The 18,153-nt window shown below is 33.6% G+C and overlaps 1 protein-coding gene across 1 annotated transcript in view; it reads right to left on the reverse strand.

Annotated features, from left to right (window-relative positions):
* Nucleotides 1-18,153, reverse strand: part of DPY19L3 (dpy-19 like C-mannosyltransferase 3) — a 34,377-nt gene that overhangs the window by 15,373 nt on the left and 851 nt on the right. Inside the window, exons 2-15 of the mRNA XM_032195601.1 lie at nt 17,725-17,833; nt 17,364-17,506; nt 16,428-16,561; nt 9,840-9,930; nt 8,861-8,982; nt 8,515-8,660; nt 7,324-7,447; nt 6,455-6,589; nt 4,886-5,017; nt 3,686-3,787; nt 2,790-2,863; nt 2,385-2,543; nt 672-788; nt 191-302 (exon numbers count right to left, since the gene is read on the reverse strand). Coding sequence (XP_032051492.1) covers nt 191-302; nt 672-788; nt 2,385-2,543; nt 2,790-2,863; nt 3,686-3,787; nt 4,886-5,017; nt 6,455-6,589; nt 7,324-7,447; nt 8,515-8,660; nt 8,861-8,982; nt 9,840-9,930; nt 16,428-16,561; nt 17,364-17,466 — 1,551 coding nt within the window. The 5' untranslated portion in view covers nt 17,467-17,506; nt 17,725-17,833. The remainder of the gene's footprint in view (nt 1-190; nt 303-671; nt 789-2,384; nt 2,544-2,789; nt 2,864-3,685; nt 3,788-4,885; nt 5,018-6,454; nt 6,590-7,323; nt 7,448-8,514; nt 8,661-8,860; nt 8,983-9,839; nt 9,931-16,427; nt 16,562-17,363; nt 17,507-17,724; nt 17,834-18,153) is intronic.

Consider the following 18,153-nt stretch of genomic DNA (forward strand, 5'->3'; position numbering starts at 1 on the left):
TGTATTCAAATGGAATTGTTTAATATATAAAATACTGGAAAATATATTTTACTTGATAAGCTTATACAAATATACTTCAGAAATAACTATTTTAAGAGGACTACAAACAATATTTATAGCTTTGGGTCTTGATTGACTTAGCTATGAAGCAAAAATTAACTTCATGAAATCCAGTAAGTATAGTGCCAACCCGCTGTGATGTGTAGAGATGAACACATTTCAGGATTAGTCGCCATACTTCTGTACTACACAGGCCAAAAGATGCAAATACACACATGTGGGACGTCCACAGGTACTTCATTCTGAAAGAATGCACACAATTTTTTTGCTTATCATCTGGAACTCTGCTAAGCTGTACTGATGAGAGCAGTTATATTACAAACATTTTGAACACAGTTTTCTTGGACTTTCAGGACTCTTAAATAATTTAATGAAAGATCACTTTGGTATGTGCTCTTGAAAACATATCTGCTCCCCAAATTCCAAACAATATTTTTTGGCAGAATTTGGGGAAATGTCTCAGTCAAGAGGAGGTGATACACCAGGGAGAGAAAAGAAGATTCATGGCGCTATCAGGTTATGGTCAGCATTTTACACTCTTACTAAAATATATTGTCTACAAAAACCTTTAGAATAATAACAACAAGAATAACAACAAAAAAATGTTGTACCTCATTGTGCTTAATGCCAGACACCCAAAAAGAACTGTGTGAATTAAGTTGTAAGCAGCATCAGGCTTCAGTGTTATTGTATATTCTTCTGCTTTTTCCTGAATTTGATTTGAACCACTGATTGAACACAAGAAACAAAGTGTTATATTAAGTTCTGTTACACACATCATAGTAGTTGGCAGTATTTTAAAAAAAGCACATTTAATCCTGATGCAAAAGAGCAATACTGCTGCTATCAGTCCACAATCTTATATTACATCTACGATATAATTAAGCCTGATATCATAGAGCAACATTTTCATGTTTTGTTTTCTGCATGTGCAGTGGGTTTAAATATGTTGAGAATGAGACACAATTATTTACAGAAAGGTATAGCTGAACAACTTGGTCTATTGCTTGAAGCAGCTACTCCCACAGGATTCACAAGGCTTTTGATGACAGTAAAAAACTTTACTGTGTTTTGTGGTTCTCTGTTGGTATACCTGGATGCTACTTAAACTGTAGAATTTAGTCCATCTACAGAAAAGTAAGCTTACAGAAAGGAAGTGCTGAAGAACTGGTTATTGTCTAATGTGGCCAGTTTTGTGAATGTTCGTAAAGGTCTGGTCAAAAAAGAAGCTGCTTAAATGCATGTGGGGGTTTTCCCTGTTTGTTTGTTTTGAGGGGGTAGTTGACATAACTGGGTCAGTATTAAAAACTGCAGTGAAGTCTTAGATTACATTAAGGGTTACAGTAATAAATAGCTGTAGAGTCTTTTGTTAGTTTTTAAAAATTGACTACTGCAATTAGTTTTTCAATATGTCATTGAATGCCACCAAAATGCCTCATAGAGGACTGACTTCACAATCACCATATCATAGTTTTAGAATCATTATGTGCCAGACCCTGTCTCACTCCCCTTTGCCCTTCACACCTTTTTCTTGTTTTCCATAAAGCCTACAGTGATTGATATTAGTAATATAATACTCCTTAATTTTTGGTTAATCAGGTTTCCTATCATCCCTTCTAACTTTTGCCCACATTATAAATGTGAAACAGAGTAGTTTATAATTAATCATTTACTTTAAAAAATAAAATAAATTTAAATTAGTATTTAGTACTAATTTTCTTCTACTGTTCTGTAAATTCCTCCAAATCCTACACCTTAGCTACAGGAACTAATCTAAATTACCTGGTGGCAGGTGATGGGCAGTTGCAATCTACCATTCTTGCCACCTCTTTACACAGATTGCAACAGTTCAGGTCAGAGTGTGTTAGTTCCTATCTGGGCAGCTTGAGGACACCCACCAAGGAAATCTTTGAGTACCTTACACAGGGGCAATGAGATGAACTATAGAAACTAACACGTATGTTTAAAAAAAAATAAAAAAGCACACTTTCTCCTCCCTTCACCAGAAAAAAAAAAAAAAAAAAAAAAAGCCTAACCAACAAACAACTCTGTATATACTGCAGAACTTCAACAGCAAACAAAAGAACTGGGAAGAATCTTGCGGAGATTATTTCTTTGTTCAGACCTGTTACGCTGATTGTAATTTTAGCTTTAATAGGAAATCACTTATTCTGCCTGATCTCTATGTAGTACATCCTATTGTTTCCTTAGCACATGTGGAAAGTCGTAATGTATGCTGCTGCATTCAACTGTCAGTTTCTTGGCCTGCTGAAGAAAACTGATTTAAAAAAAAAGGGGGGAATTATTTTTAAAACATATTTTACCTGAGGTTCCGAAAGGCAACAATGAGAGCTGCTACTGTCAAAGGGAAGAGACTGAATATGTAGACGTAAAAAAGTAATGTATCCGAGAGTCTTGAAAAAGTATTTAATGGTAGTAAACCAAAAGCTTCTTCACAAAGATAGAGGTTAGCATCAAAATCTCTAAAGAAAAAAGAATAATACTTGTCATCATGTATTTCATAACTTGATATCAAAAAGGACCAAAGTTTCCTTTTTTCCAAGCAATTATACAGCCACAGTTGTATAGCTTTTTATGGAAAAAAAAAAGTCTGACATAAACATGGTAAAAATTAATGATTCATTAGTAAGATTTTAAATAAGCAACAACCTGCAGACTTCAGTTATTGGAGCTTTACAACAAAAAGTAAAATTGCAGCTAACTCATACCTTGTTGACCCGAATCCAAATTTTGCTTTCAGGAATTTGAATATATGTTCATCTGATTCAAGATTAAGACTTTTCTACAAAATGAAATAATAAAAAAAAAATAAAAAATCAGTATTTCTAAGTACTGAAAAATTAGGCTTCACCTAGTAAACTTGTTTTTTACTTTTGAAATTAAACTATGAAGCACACAGGCTTACTGAGATAGAATGAGTGCTTATTTGATTGCAAAGCACTCTGTAATTTGGTGCTGTGATTCAAAGGACAAGTTATTTACCTTTCAAAATACATATACTGGTTTCTTATTTACAGATAAATTTTACCCATGACAGGTTGGTTTTAGCTTTAAGTTTTTACTTCAATGACTTTTTACATCTTACCATGGTATTTTATATTAGATATGTACTAAGTTTTAATGTCACTTTTACAATCTCTTGAAAAGCAGAAAACTGCTTCTGTCTGTACTATTATGCAGATCTCTTGATGCACAAGAAGTAAATAAAAGTACGGAATAGTCTACATCAGTTTTACAGCAAGCATTTATTTTAATTGCATTCACTGAAAAGTGAATTAAATGAAATTTTGCAAATGCTCAGCAGTATCATAATGCAGTATAAATCTATTTTTTATAAATTAACACTACATATTCAAATACACATTCATAACTTGAAGTTCACCTGTAGTTTTATGTTAAGAGTTTTAAGATTGTATGTTTTAAAGTATACCAAAAAGATTAGCAAAGCAATCTTTTAATTTCTGAAACCTATTCTTAGAAATGCAATGATATCTTTGCAATTTTTATTTAAAGGTATTATTGTAGATGATCTCTTTACAAGTACCTTTCAATATTACAAAATTAAATTTTGTAGTATTACTGTGTTAAAAAAATATTTCCTTACCTTAATGAATTTATTTACTAGAAGAGTCAAGCTTGAGACTAATAGTACATGGAGGATAAGTTTCCCAAGCCTATTAAACAAGTTGCCCTTCTTTAAGTTTTTCTAGAGAGAAGAAAATATTAGTATTTCAATATTTAAAATATTTAGGATTCGTATATATTTGGAACAAAACCAACAAAGACTATTTGAAACCACTTATTTGTTAGGCCTTTTATCAGGATACGTATTAGGCTCATGTAAGCAAAAATTCAAACATAACCAAGTATCCAGAAAGAAGATACATTTCTTCCCTGAAACTGAAGGGACAGCATTATAAAAAACTCTCCAGCATATTTTTTTGGCACAGTTATTTAACTAGCCGAATAGCCTTCAGTTAGAGGTGGCACCAAAAGGAATATTTACACAATTACTGGCACCCAGAGAAACTGCAGTTGTGATCCAGGATTCCTCTAACTTCAGTAGCATTATGTGCCTTTTGCCACATTTAGGTGGAGAGTCAAATTAAAAGTGTATTCTAACTAAAACTATCAGTTGATGTGATTTTGGCCAATTTTCCAGGTCAAAGCTCCAGATCCAAGAACTGAACTTTTCATGCTCACAGACAACTTGGATTAGGTGCAGACATTAACTATAAAACCAAACCAAAACAAAAAAAAACAGTCCTGATTTTAAAAAGTCACAATAGTGAGAGAGAGCAGGAAAGGCTCTACAGGTTCATATATCCTGGTTAGAGGCAATCAACAATGCTAGTAATAGGAAAAAAAAAAAGAACTGCAAATAGAGGAAAAAATCCTAATCTTTGAAAGAAACAATAGATTTCTGTAAACTGAATTTAACATATATCTAGATCTCATAGATTATTTTGCTAGAGGCAGATCTGTAAACCTAAGACGAGTCCTGCTGAAACAAGTGTAGTCCATTTATGCAATTTTTTTGCAGGATCAAAACTGAAGCTTACATAATCATATGATAATAGCAATCACAGAATTATGGTGTTCAATGTGCTCAGTTACACTGCAGTTAGTGTAACTGAATTCATTATTTGTTCACGCAATATTTTTGTTCCTCTACTCTAAAGTAATTCCTGTAATTTGTATTAGTAATTTAAGACTGTAATGCATACAAATTTTTCATTTATAACGTGTAATATATATATAGTATATATTGTGATATATACTTCAAACATATTTCAGTACATACCTGGATTGTTCTTGCTATCAAGACAGAAGCATTAAAGCTTATAAGTAATGATCCAAGAATCATAGAATTAAAAAACTGTAGGACACAGACTAGCAGTAATCCAGAAATTTGGATGATATAGAGCCATGTAACCTGTAAAAATAATGATACTTTTATACCTACAAAATTTTAGTCAGCTGCTTTTCTTAGAATATGTTTTATAATTTATTTCAACATCAATTACTTTTACAAAAAATATGTTGTCTTGCACTATATCATCACACCTAGATCCATTACTATACTCTTCCTATATTTATGTCTTGAAATAGATTTAGTATTTTATACCTTTCCTAAGAAAATCTGATGCTGTCATAAATTGGACAAGTTAAACACTTGCAGAGTGAGGAAAATATTAACTAGTTAGAATTTGGGAGATGTTATCTATTTTCTTTAGTCATAAAACTGTATCTGTAGCCTCTGTAATGTCTTTACAATCAAAGACATACAGCACAGTGCAGTACAGCAATTAAACATCTGATTTCTGTGTAACTTCATTTATGTCTTTTCAAACAATACAGAACTATTACGACAATTCACTTGAATGCATGTGCTAAAAAAGTCAGCTGATTTTCTGATACTGTTGTACCAAAACACAAATTTTACCTTACAAAAAGTGAAGTTTAGTCTTGTACTACTGCAGTGGCCAAAGTCAGTACCAAATGACCATCAAACACCAGTAGTGTTAAGTAGCGCTTTTGAAAAATTAACATGGAATAAGTGGTGCAGTAAGTCCATTATAGTATAACTGGGGGGGGATTGGACTAGATGATCTTTCAAGGTCCCTTCTAATCCCTAACATTCTGTGATTGCCAAACGTTAAGGTAGCTAATTAGTCACATTAATTGCTAACTTCAGCTTACATTTGAACACATAATGAAAATTTTAGATTTAATCTCAGTAGAATTTCACACTGACGTTGAGTTCAATGTTTTCATCTTCTACAATGTGCTTCCATTTCTGAAGATTGACAGTACATGATCCTTTAATTTCCTAGTGACATTTGTTTAACTTTTCAGCTCCTTCTCTTTAGCAACAGTGATAATGTTGTTATTTTGTGGTGAATTTCAATGCATGAAATCTAACTGCTTCTTTTGAGCCCTCCAGCCTATTTTCCTCTTTTGTGGTACAGTGCCTACAACCTAACTTTCAAACAAGGATGCAGAATGGTTGAGGCAAAATTCATAGCCTGTTATGACTTCAGCTTAGGCAAAGATTTCTTGTGCCTTTTTTTTTTTTTCCTAGTCACTTCCAGAGGACATGCTCAAGCTGTGGTACTAGATAACTGTTGAGATGGTGTTTAAAAGCATTGCCTTAGTAATGTCAAAATCCAGTTGTGTCTAAACAAAACTAGACTAAAATTAACTGGAGTGAATTACATGAAGTGAAATAAAATCAGCTAAAAAAATGAGAAATTTGATTGTTCACTTTTCCCACTTAAAATATATGCACTATCATTAATCAAAATCTGAAAGGCATATATGCAATGCTTCCATAGCTTGATGATGGAAAAGAGAAAAGTTTGGTTCTTACCTTTGCTGTGGGAAGCATGTCAAAGCAGTCCAGTATGAATAATGCCAATGCTTGTATCAGCATCATAAACTGATTAAATTGCCAAGTCAAGCTAAAGAGGAAGGTTGCTACGAATACAGCGAGAAGTGTCAGTCTCTGGGAGGGTGGAAAAAAGTTTTATTAAACTTTATTTTCCTTCATCAGAGAAAAAATCAGGGATTTAATTTATTTTAAATCATTTTTTAAAATTGCTAATACATGCTCTCTGCAGTAACTGCTTGTAAGATAATATTTTTAGACCTCAAGCTCTTGTATTTACACCTGTATTTTATCGCTGTAATATGTTCTGGTTTCAGCTGTGATTGAGTTAATTTGCTTCAAAATAGCTGCAAGAAAATGGTGAGTTTTCAGATATGTTCAGCCCATAGATTGACATGCGATGTGATTTATTATGCTATAAATAGTAGTTGACTTGAACAAATTGAGGAGTAATGACTGTTTGTCAGAGTTTATCATCAACTTACTTTTATTTCTGCAGATTGGCACAACCTCCTATTTTTGTAATACAAATGAAAGCAAAGAAAAAGCTTTATCACTTGAGTTTCAACAAGCTTTTTTCCTGTCTCCTGTGCTGCTGTTTTGTACTCTATAGAGCTTAATTTTAAAGTTAAAAGCTTCACCATATTTTTTTCAATGCTGAGCATATATATGTTTGTTTTCCAACTAAATCTAAAGGATATTTTAATCTTTGTAAGCAATTTTTGTGTGTGTGTGTGTGTACACATATGTATTTCCAGTGCTATAAATGCTTTTTAAGTATTTTCTCCTAAGTTTTAGAGATAGTTTTCTGATACTAGTTTTGCTGTGTCATACTTTTAAGAAATACTCACTTCTTGAGCTGGCTGCAAATGTGTTCTGAGTAGGTACGTGATGGCTGCAATCTGAACCGCAAAGAATGGTAGTGCCCAGTTTTCTCTTAAGGGAATGGTGAATTCTACTCTTGTAGTATCTATTCTATACAAAACAAACAGTTTCATAAATTTAAAACAAACAACACTAGCTTGGGTGACAGAGAGGCTGCAATGACAGGCATGTTTTGTGGTGTTTTAGAAATGAAGACTCTAAACTTAACATGCCCGGTTCTAGAAAAAATATCATTATGAAGGTCCTGCAAATCTGCAAGCTGTTTCTGTACCTCAGCTGCTGTGCTTTAACTTTACTTACTGTGAGAAAAAGAATATAGTATGGATTAAATCTTGCTTCTAAAACACAGCTTGAGTAATCCAAAAATGAAAAAATCAACCCCTCTCCCCGAAAATCACCTCTGGAGTCCAGCATGTGGAATTTAAGCTACAGGTAATTACACTTTGTCTTTTGGTTTCTGTAAAGCGCATATCAGAATATTAAGACATCAAGTTCTTCAATGTGATCCCAATGCATTGGATTTGAAAATCACTAGAGTGGTCAGAAGCTTGAGCTAAGTTTTTGAATATTCTAACATAAAAGGTATGTTACAGGAATTAGTACAAGCTCTCCAAAAGGCAGTCGTTACAAAATCTCAATTAAAAGTTAAAAAAAAAACATCAACACAGAACAGTCTATGTCACTAGTCTTAGCTTCATTCCAGCAGCTTAGTGCTGATGTAAAGCCAGTTCCTCCATGTTTCTCTCTGAATGGAGAAATCAATTGATAAAAAGATGATCTTAGGTTGTTTAGAATCTCTGGTGGGTGGATACTAAGCTGAGACCTAAAGGGCATATTAGCAGATGTCTTTAACATCTAAGGGACCCTAGGCTGGAAAATACAGGACGTATCTGGAAATCCAGGCATATCTGATATTTGTAGTCCATTTTCAGAGACTAATTTACACAATTTTTTTACTCCAATTTCTTGAAACTTCTGCATCTTCAACTCATTTTTGATTGTTTTCTAATTATTTTCTATTATTTTTTCCATTTTGTGTCTAATCTGGAGAGAGACCTTATTTTTTCTTCTAATTAATCATGCATTTGAAGGTTTAATGCTCTACCTTTGACATGAGGTAAAAATTTTTGGAAGACTGAATGCTGAATCTCACTTACCTGTTTGTAATATACCAGCAAGCTGCCAATAACCCTGAAAGCCATGTTCCACTAAGAAGCCAGCTTGTTACATACAGAGCAAAGACATACACTGCCTGAAGTCCAAACAAAGTGTAGATATAAAAATAAACAGGCTCTAGGTATTGCTGTAAAACACAAGAACACTGATGTTGACATAAAACACTTGGGGAGAGGATTATACTTAATATATATGAAGTTTTGCTTTGATAAATTAAAAAGGTATCAGAAATATTTCTAATTAGAAAATAACTGAAAAGGGGAGCTATGATTCACTGGGCAAACTTCATAATGCACTTACAATCTAAAGCCATAAATAAATGCCTACCTGAATTGGAAGAATCCTATACAGAATGCTGAGAAACACCTCCTGGTAAACATTCATTCTTTCAAGTATGTTAATTGTCCTCACAGATTCAGTTTTATTGTCATATACTAAACCATGTAAACCTTAACGATAAAGAGAAATTGAAATAGGAGATGGTCATTTTCCCCCCTCCACCTTCATTTGAACAGTGAATAACTTTTTCAAAGGTATTTTAGGATCTTTCACCAAAAACTGCATATGTTGAGCCAAGGATTCAGATTACATTACCTCTAAATCACTATGACCTTCTGCTGTCCTCAGCTTCCCTGCTGAGAATGTGACTTAGAGTGCTAATTCAGGTACTATATATTTAGTAATGCATAAAACATTTATTTTTACACTTACATTCCTAGTATAGAGTTAGTGGTATGTACTAGATCTTGCGAACCATTCTTGTCACTACTTTGAACACAGGTGATGTTAATATTGACAAATGTAGTATAAGGAAAATTGATAGGGAGCAACATTTAAGTATCTAGAAAACACGACACTATCACAGAAAACCCTGTCATTGTATATGGCTTGCTTTTGAAAACTGCCATTGTGTCACTTACTGTATAGGCATACAACAAGAAATTGTCCCTTCCCGCAAATAATTCATCATTTAAGTTGAACAAGAAGAGAAGAGTAAAAATGAGAGTAATAAACTGAATAAACCAGCAAGGCAGAAATCTGAACAAATATGAAAGCTGTCTCCCAAAGACATTGCCTTCCTCTGAAGGTGAAGGTGTGGGACAGAAACCAATATATCACTGTGAAACTGATTACATCCATAACTTAGTGGCTCCTTGGTGGATGAACAGAACAAATATGTCTCCAGTACAACTGTTACACCATCTTTCACAGTTACGGTATTCCTTGTCTTCAACTATATTTGAAAAAATGTTAAAAACAGTCAGCTGGCAACACAAAGGAAAACTTACTTTACAGTTTACAATACCTTGCTGGATGGAAGCAGCCTGAATCATCTGTTTGTAGTAGGAGTAATAAAGTCCGCATTCTGTTCTGAATGAAATTTCTCTTTCAACTTCCTGCAAGTTAAAGTTCAATAATAAATTCACTTTCTACTTGCTTTTTGCAGTCAAATGAAGCTGCCATGTTTTTCCATCAAGTCAACCCAGTGGATGCGGTAACTAGTGAATTTTGGTACCAATTATGTTAAACTTGCCTATGTAAGTAAACTTCTAATATTCTGATCTAATTAATTTCATCGGATACTCATCCAAATAACAATTACTAAAGAGTCAATTTTAAAATAGAAAATTTATTTCAAATTTCAGTATAAATAAATATAACATGAAATTCTAATTCTGTCTACAATGGGGGAACCGGCCTATTCAGTAGTTTGAGTCTTTGGATTTATGTATTCTATGCAACTTAATTTAAATAAAATACACGAACAACTTAGGGTGAGAGGCAAAAGGACTGAGGCGTTGATGCTTCTGTTAACTATAGAAATGTATGTGCCTTTGGTGGTTCTGATATGCAGTTCTGAAACATTTTGGATCTTTTACTATTTTTGAATTATTCAGTGTTTAGATAGGTGCAGTGGCCAAGGGGTGCACTTTAAAACTGCATATGTGTGCTCCATGCATTTAAACTTTTCTTCCAGATGTGGTTACACTGTAGTGCTCCACGGTTTTGCCACCTTAAGGCTTGATTAAATCAATGTGCTATACTTGGGACTACATCATTATCCCAACTCTGAGATTTCAACTGGCAGGGTAATCTGCTGCCCATTTTCCTAACAGCTGTTTCTTGCAGGAAGCCAGCTAATCATTACACTCACACTTAAAATATACATTAAAAAAAAAAAAAAAAAAGAGATTATTTACTTGTTTTTAGGCACAGGTAGAGTTATTTTTTAATCCAAAAATGTTTACATTATCTAAATTAGGTGCATTTCAAACTCTACCTTTTTATTAGCTGATGCTAAAGCAGGTGAGGTCTAGTGAAGTGTGAAAGCTCTCCTAGATAAAAAAAGACTGCTCTCAGACAGGCTTAGGCATTTGTTTCCTTCTGTTAACTTATTAGTTATGAAAACCTAATGAAATTAAAAAAAAAATCAGAGCCTTGGATGACCACATTTAACCAAGATAAGACTGCATGAACAGCCAATGTGATGAGAAATAACAGGCATCTTATACAAAATTATTTTCTTAGTAGTCATCTTTGTAGTAGTTTTGATAAACACATTCCTTCAATTATCTCTGTTAAGCATTTAATTAGAAAAGGTTAATATCCCGATTTGCAATCTGATGAGGTCCCCATATGCGGTGTAAGGAAGTCATACATTAAGAAATTTTGGTGAGATTTCTAAAGATAACCTTATTAATTCATGTTTTGTTTGTTTTTTACAAAATTACTGAAGTAACAGAATGATACGATTCTGATATTTTTATGAATGCCATTCTGGTTAAAGCAACCTTGCACAGAATTTCAAGACCTTCACCTCTCTTAAACAGTCTCTTCTCTTCTGCTGGCACAGAACCCATAATGGGGTTAAAAATAATAATTAAAAAAATGGGATTAATAATAATAATAATAATCATAATCATGCTGCTCCTTTCTCTACTGCCCAGTACACCATATCTTAAACCAAAACACATGTTTTATTGAAGTTAACTATTGACAGAATAAATCAATATTAGTTCTGGTCTGAGAAAAATCAACAGATAAAAATGCATCTGATTCAAAATAAGTCCACAATTAAACTCTCCAGATGCTCTGCAGCATACAAATAATTAATACAAATTAATACAAATACCAGCAGAAGAAACTGATATTGGCACTACATACTAAAAGCTACATACTTAGCAAAATGAGAATGCTGGATTTTGAATGAGCTCTATTTTCAAATTCATCACTACTGAAGTCTTCTAATACCAAAATACCAAAAAGCAGCTGATACAAAGTGTTTAAAAAAAAAAAAAAAAAAAAAGTTAACATTTGGAATTTATTAAGGGGGAGAGCAGAGTCACAGAGGGGGATCTAATTAGCAAAAATGCATTCAAACATGATTAAATTGTAATCCTGGCACCAGCTGTATTCAACTAAATTCTATACTTTATGAGACAAACACTAGTGAGTTTTGCATCTGTTTCATGCTAAGATAACATCTGTTTTATTCACGTGCAAGATTTTTCCAGTTCTACAGCAACTTATACTTTTTCTAGTATTCCATGACAATAAAAACATATGGACTTACGGGTAAGCATTATAAAAGCACGTTTGCCTTACTGTATATTCAATTTGTACGTGTTCAACAAAGTTATCACTGTTATAAAAAAATCCTCCAGTATAGTATGGCATATGATTTCAATTTATGGAATTGTAGTCTAATAGTATTAACCATTCAAAACAAAATACAAAGGACTCTCCCTCTCTAGAGCAGTACAAAATTCTGGAAGTCAAATTTCCTTAAGATCCCTAACCGAGTCATCCCAGATACTGAGCAATCAGCCAAAGTCTGAGTTGAGCTTTTCTACAAATAAAGAACACAAGCAAAGCTCTAATTTGTTTTACCTTTTGACAAAACTAAAGCACAATTTGTGTTACTGAAAACATCCTTTAGCTGTTCCATTTAAGATTTGAAAATCTCCTCAACTGTACAAGTGGCAACTCAATACAGATGGCTGCTGTCATCATTTCTGGTTGCAAATCATGCCTTCAGCAAACGTATTTAATCCATGTACATGGTCTGTTGCCTGGTTAACCTTATGCGCATCTGTTAGGATGGCATGGCTCCTACTCAGATGATTTTTGATCTGGAATAAAAGCACCCAACAGCCACTCAATGGATACTTCTTTGGAAAAATACCACAAAAGTTTTGGACTGCCCTCCCCCTGTTTATGGCTTACATATTCACTTTGGGAAGTTCTAATTATCTAGCTACCAGTTTCTCCACTTTTTCTCATCTTTATTTTATATTCAGAATGTAAAGAGGTAAAATAGAGGCACTCAGAGAAAGAATCCTAGGCTTTTTATGCTGTATGTCTGAAAGATTTGAAGCTTGATATTTTTATTCCTGGTTTCTTGCAAGCAGCAACTTTATTCGAGGAAAAGGAAACAGCAGTCACCTAAATGCTTACTCAGAGGGGATGAAGAACAAATGAAAGCTCTGCATGTTTAACTGTTTGTGTTAGAGCATTAATTTGTTGTGTGGCCTTGGCCTGTTCAAGACTTCTTCTGAGTTTGCATTTGAACAAGCAATACAACAGCTGACAGGAAAGGTGATGCAATTCCCACCCTTTTTAATTTCTGTAGAACAGCATGTTTCCAAAATGATACTACACTTGAGAAGCAATCAATAAACTCAATCAAAAATCAGAATTGCTGAAAAATACTGGAAATAGACTTGCCAGAAAACTGAGAAAGGCTTTTTGGCTAAGAAACCTGTTTTGGCTTGTACCATCACAAAGAGAAATGTTTATTGTTTTGATGCATATGAGAGGAGATTCAAGCTTTTTTTCTTCAAATAGCTTGACCAAGATAAGTCATTGTAACCTTCTGTGATCCCTGGTAGAAGTGCATGAAAACACCTCTTCTGATTATGTGACATGGTATTTTCCATTCTAATTCTTTTCTGCAGTTTTTTTCAGGAGGTCTTGGGATAGTAAAAAACAACAACAACAACAACAAAATACAAATACCAGTCATGCACCACTTTAAACGGCTCTTCAAAATCTGCTTTTTCAGTTTTTCTGATAAAGAAACAATATTATAGCCTTCTCCAATGACGATGGTAAATTTGCAATAGCAGGCATATTTATTAGCAACTAGGAATAAGACTCACACATACTGAACCAGCTGAAATCACTACACTGTTGAAAGCCATGTTTAAAATAATACAAAACAGTACAACAAGCACAGACCACAGTTCTTGGTAGTCCGGTGAACCATTGCTGGAAAATACCCAAAACTGAAGCAGCTTTCTGTTGACTGTAATTGAAATTACAGAAAGGCAATCGCTACAAGCGCACACAAAAGTTGTTACTTCAATTACATTGAAGTTACAATTCATGACTTCACACAATGAAGTCATTTTTACTTCCAGTCTTTAGGGCTGAATACAATTGGCAAAATGTGTAATTCTGTAACTAAGCAATTATGATGTTCATGCATCAATGTAGTCTTAATTCAGAAAAAAAAATCTACCTTTCTACCTAAGCAGTATATGTAAAAGTTTCTGTATAGGTTAGTCCAAAAGTCCAAATTTTTAGTCCAAAATCTTTCAAAATTCTCATATTTGCTTAAGATAGGCAAATATTTATGCTTTGGCTAAACTATAAAATATTAGAGGAAAAAATTTTTTTTTCATTTATTTTCAAAAAAAAAAAAATTGCGAGGATCTCATACAGCTTAGATTTCTTATCTTGCTAGTCTGACTTCTCACCATAAAATAGGTATACTGGCAAGAAAAATGTGTATAAAATATGGATACTGAGATGTGCATACTGGCATGAAAATTAGTCTTGCCTATATTTAAGTTAACGTTAAAACCTTAGAAAGCTTTGTGTTAACCATAGTGAAAGCACGTTCAAACTCTGGCCTGGCAGACAACTGCAGATGTTACCAGACTCAAATCATTCTCAACATTCTTTGTATTTGCAAATAAACTGCAGGGGTTGCTAACTGTTTGTTTTCAACCTGTAATACATCATGTAAAAACAAGTCTTTTGAAGTATCTTTGAATCCTTCTTGGAAAGTAAGCATTTACAAAACTAAATTGCATTTGTCTGATCAAAGTATAATGATAGTCTTCTACATGGAAAGATATCCTTAGAACCAATGTAAGTTGAGAATGTGCACATGCAAAACATAAATAGACTATTTTCACTGAATAATACATACATATTCATACAAACATGAATACATACTGCTTTTCACTGCTCCAAAAAGCAGTATGTATAAAGCCTGTCTGATTTTGGCTCTGTGTTACAACTGGTTATTTTATCTCTAATAATACATGTATATGAAATCCCATTAAAGTTTTTCCTGTTGCTGTCAGCTTAAAATTAGCCCTGGGGGCTCCCAGATTCTCTGGTGGAGTTAACATCTTTGACCTCATATTATACATTCTTCAGTAAGAGTATCTGTATGTTTTTCTCAGTTAACCTGTTGGTAGATGAATTTAATACTTTTAAGAATATTTCCATCAAATTAGCTAAAATTGTTCAACATACTCCAATGTTACTAGATATCATATCAATTCCTTAGGATGGAATGAGAGGTACAGAGACAACAGACTAAAAATATATCTATATGGTTAGGGTGTTTTCCAGTTTTGAAATCTAATGGCATTCTGTACTTAATGATCAAATAAAATGGTCATTTCATCCACTGGGGGGGGCAACTTAATTGCAACTACAGACTTGCTTCTCTTAGTGTGCTGTGTCCCTGTGTATCAGTTCAATAGAAAAGAAAATAATGTTCAGACATGGACTTGTAGACAGTTATATTTGTACTTCAAAATACCTGTGGAATTCATCAATACTTGTTTTTGGAAGGACAAGGTAAATCTGAGGTGCACCTAATACGTATATAATATACGATATATCTCTACATTCAGAGAAAGATGACAGCAGGTACAAAACTCTATTATATGTATAATACAGCAGTAAGTGCTTCAGTAAGTACCAACTATTTTTATTTTCAATATGTAAATGTGTCTTGGACAGGAAAAGTGCCTATTATAGGAAAGAATCATATTGCAATACAAGTGTTCCAGTTAAATACAGATATTTGAATAACATAATACATGGAGACCTAACAGAGCCTACCAATCTTAGGCATTTTCAAAGAAAAATTACTCACCTGTTTCTTTTCTCTGGTTAAATTTAGATGTGCATAAAGCTGTACTATTTTCCCATGCAATGATTCTGGGAAGAAAACTAGTCAGTTATGGATCTTGGGAATAAAAATTCCCCTAGAGTGTTTTATATTGATAATTGTCTGAAATGTATTTTGAGGTTTGCGCATTTAGAATAGTCTTATATAAGATTAGTATTGAATAGTAAGAGACTGTGCCCAAATTGTATTACAGGATCACAGCTTAAACATAATTAAAGAACTGTGTGCCAGGATCTTGTGTATTATTTTTAACTGTTGTTTTGTTTTTTTTGGTGGTGGTAGTTTTGGATTGCTTTTGCTACAAGATATGTTTATAAAGCAACACATAGCAGATTGTTAAAACTCTCTTCTTGATAATGACCAGTGCTTGGAAGAACCATTGCTGTCCCTCAGGCAGCAGAATAATGGCACACACAGCTGTATAACAATGCATTTAGAGGAAAAACTGGTGAAAGGTCTTTACAGAAATGACTTGAGTACTTAAAATGTCATGGGGAGGAAGCACAACTTCTGATTTTACATAACAAATTAAAAAAAAAAACACAAAAAAACAACTGAAATATTCTATGTTTTTGAGCAAGTTACAAGACAGATAAATAAATGAAACTTCAACTAACATTCTTATTAAAGCTCTACAAAAGCACTGATCGATGAAACTATGAAAATGACTGTTACCTTAATATTGGAAAACCACAGGTCATTTTCATGCAGCGTAGCAACATAAAAAGAAGTAAGAAGTCCAAGACCAATGGCAACAATTCCACCAAGAGTTATTGAAAGTATGTTCCACAGCTTTCCACCTGTATGATCTTGGAAGAGAAATATTTGACTGTGTAACTGTGAAGCACACAATTCAATTTCAGTGAATTTTGGAAACTCATTGATACACTGCCTGTGCTAGTACAGGTTACATTCTGGCATCAGGACACAGGGTTTTGAGAGCTCTTTATAAAGTTACATTTTTTCTTTGCAATTCACGCAAAATGAAATAAAGTGTGCCTTACTTGGAAAATGTAGTTATAGTTTAAGAACACCACAACTCTACATAAATCTAGATATATATCACATCTAATTTGTAAATCCAAATTGGAATATCCTCAAGGGCATCTTTTCTAAATCAAAGCTGTAGAGGATGACTGTTAGATCACAAAGATATCAAATCTTCAAACTTCTTAATATATCTGCCTGCTTTTTTAAACTTAGCTAGCCAGTCTATCCTGCAGCCAAAAAGCAAGGGTTTCTAGTTCAAGTAATATTTCATATGCAATCTGCTTATATTTAAGTACGATCAATTAGAGGTTTTCAAATCTTTTTATGTTACCAATGATTTGAACTGTGATTCCTTTAAAAACGGATGACAACTATAAGAAATCTGACAATGCATCACTATTAGTAAACAGAAAAAAACTGTTTTTACCGAATAAATTAGAGTTTTAAAATGGAGTGAGATTGCCATGCAGTAATCTGCATGCTCTCTCTCATCCAACTAATTTTGGTAATAGATATTCAAGTATGAAAATTTATTCGGTACTTACCTATTTCTAACCTGTGTCTAAGACAGACACCAGATGAACACTAGTACAAAGTCATAATGTCCTAATCATTACCTACCAGACAGAACTTTCCCATCAGACTTCACATTCTTCTCTTCTGAAGGCTGATCTTCAGCTCCTTCTGTGACTCTTCCACCCCTTCTCTGTCTTACAGTTGTCATGATGACAGTCACTTTAATCCATTATTCTTCAGTCTGACTCCTAAATGGAAACATTCAAGCAATGCATCTTCCTACCCAACACTCATTTAATACTGTATGAAATGTTTGAAAACAGAAACATATTTTATGCCATCAGAGACCTTAAATTACCTGAGTTGAAAGTATAGGAAACATTACGCTAAATCTACTCATGAAATTCATAATTTTCCATACTCCTGACAAGGTTTTAGAACAGATCATAGCTTTGAATGCACTCACTTTTTGGGTCCTTGACTCAAAATGCCTATCAGGCTCCACTTCTTTGAACAGTATGAAATGTCAGCCCTTCACAGAAAAAAATGTTCTTTAAGCTGTTTTAGTTGGGTACCTAGAATAGAGAACCATTTGTTTAAATCCTGGCTTTCAGGAAATCCCCCCATAGTGGGCCATAAGATCCAGACACGTTGCCAAAGAACATGCACTATAAAAGACTACAGCAACACCATTAAAAAATCTTTGATGTTTTGTACTGTCAAAACCTTGTAAAATTTGAAAACGTTAAAAAACAACAACAAAACAGCTAGAACAGCTAGTCATTCTCTTGTTAATTCACAGTTCTCTCTGTTCTGTGAGAGCAGGCCAGAAGTAAAATTGCTTTACCCTGCTACTCTGCAATTGAAAATCAACAATGTCCAGTCCTGAATGCAG

The sequence above is a fragment of the Aythya fuligula genome, chromosome 12, assembly GCF_009819795.1.
Source record: "Aythya fuligula isolate bAytFul2 chromosome 12, bAytFul2.pri, whole genome shotgun sequence".
Lineage (NCBI taxonomy): Eukaryota > Metazoa > Chordata > Aves > Anseriformes > Anatidae > Aythya > Aythya fuligula.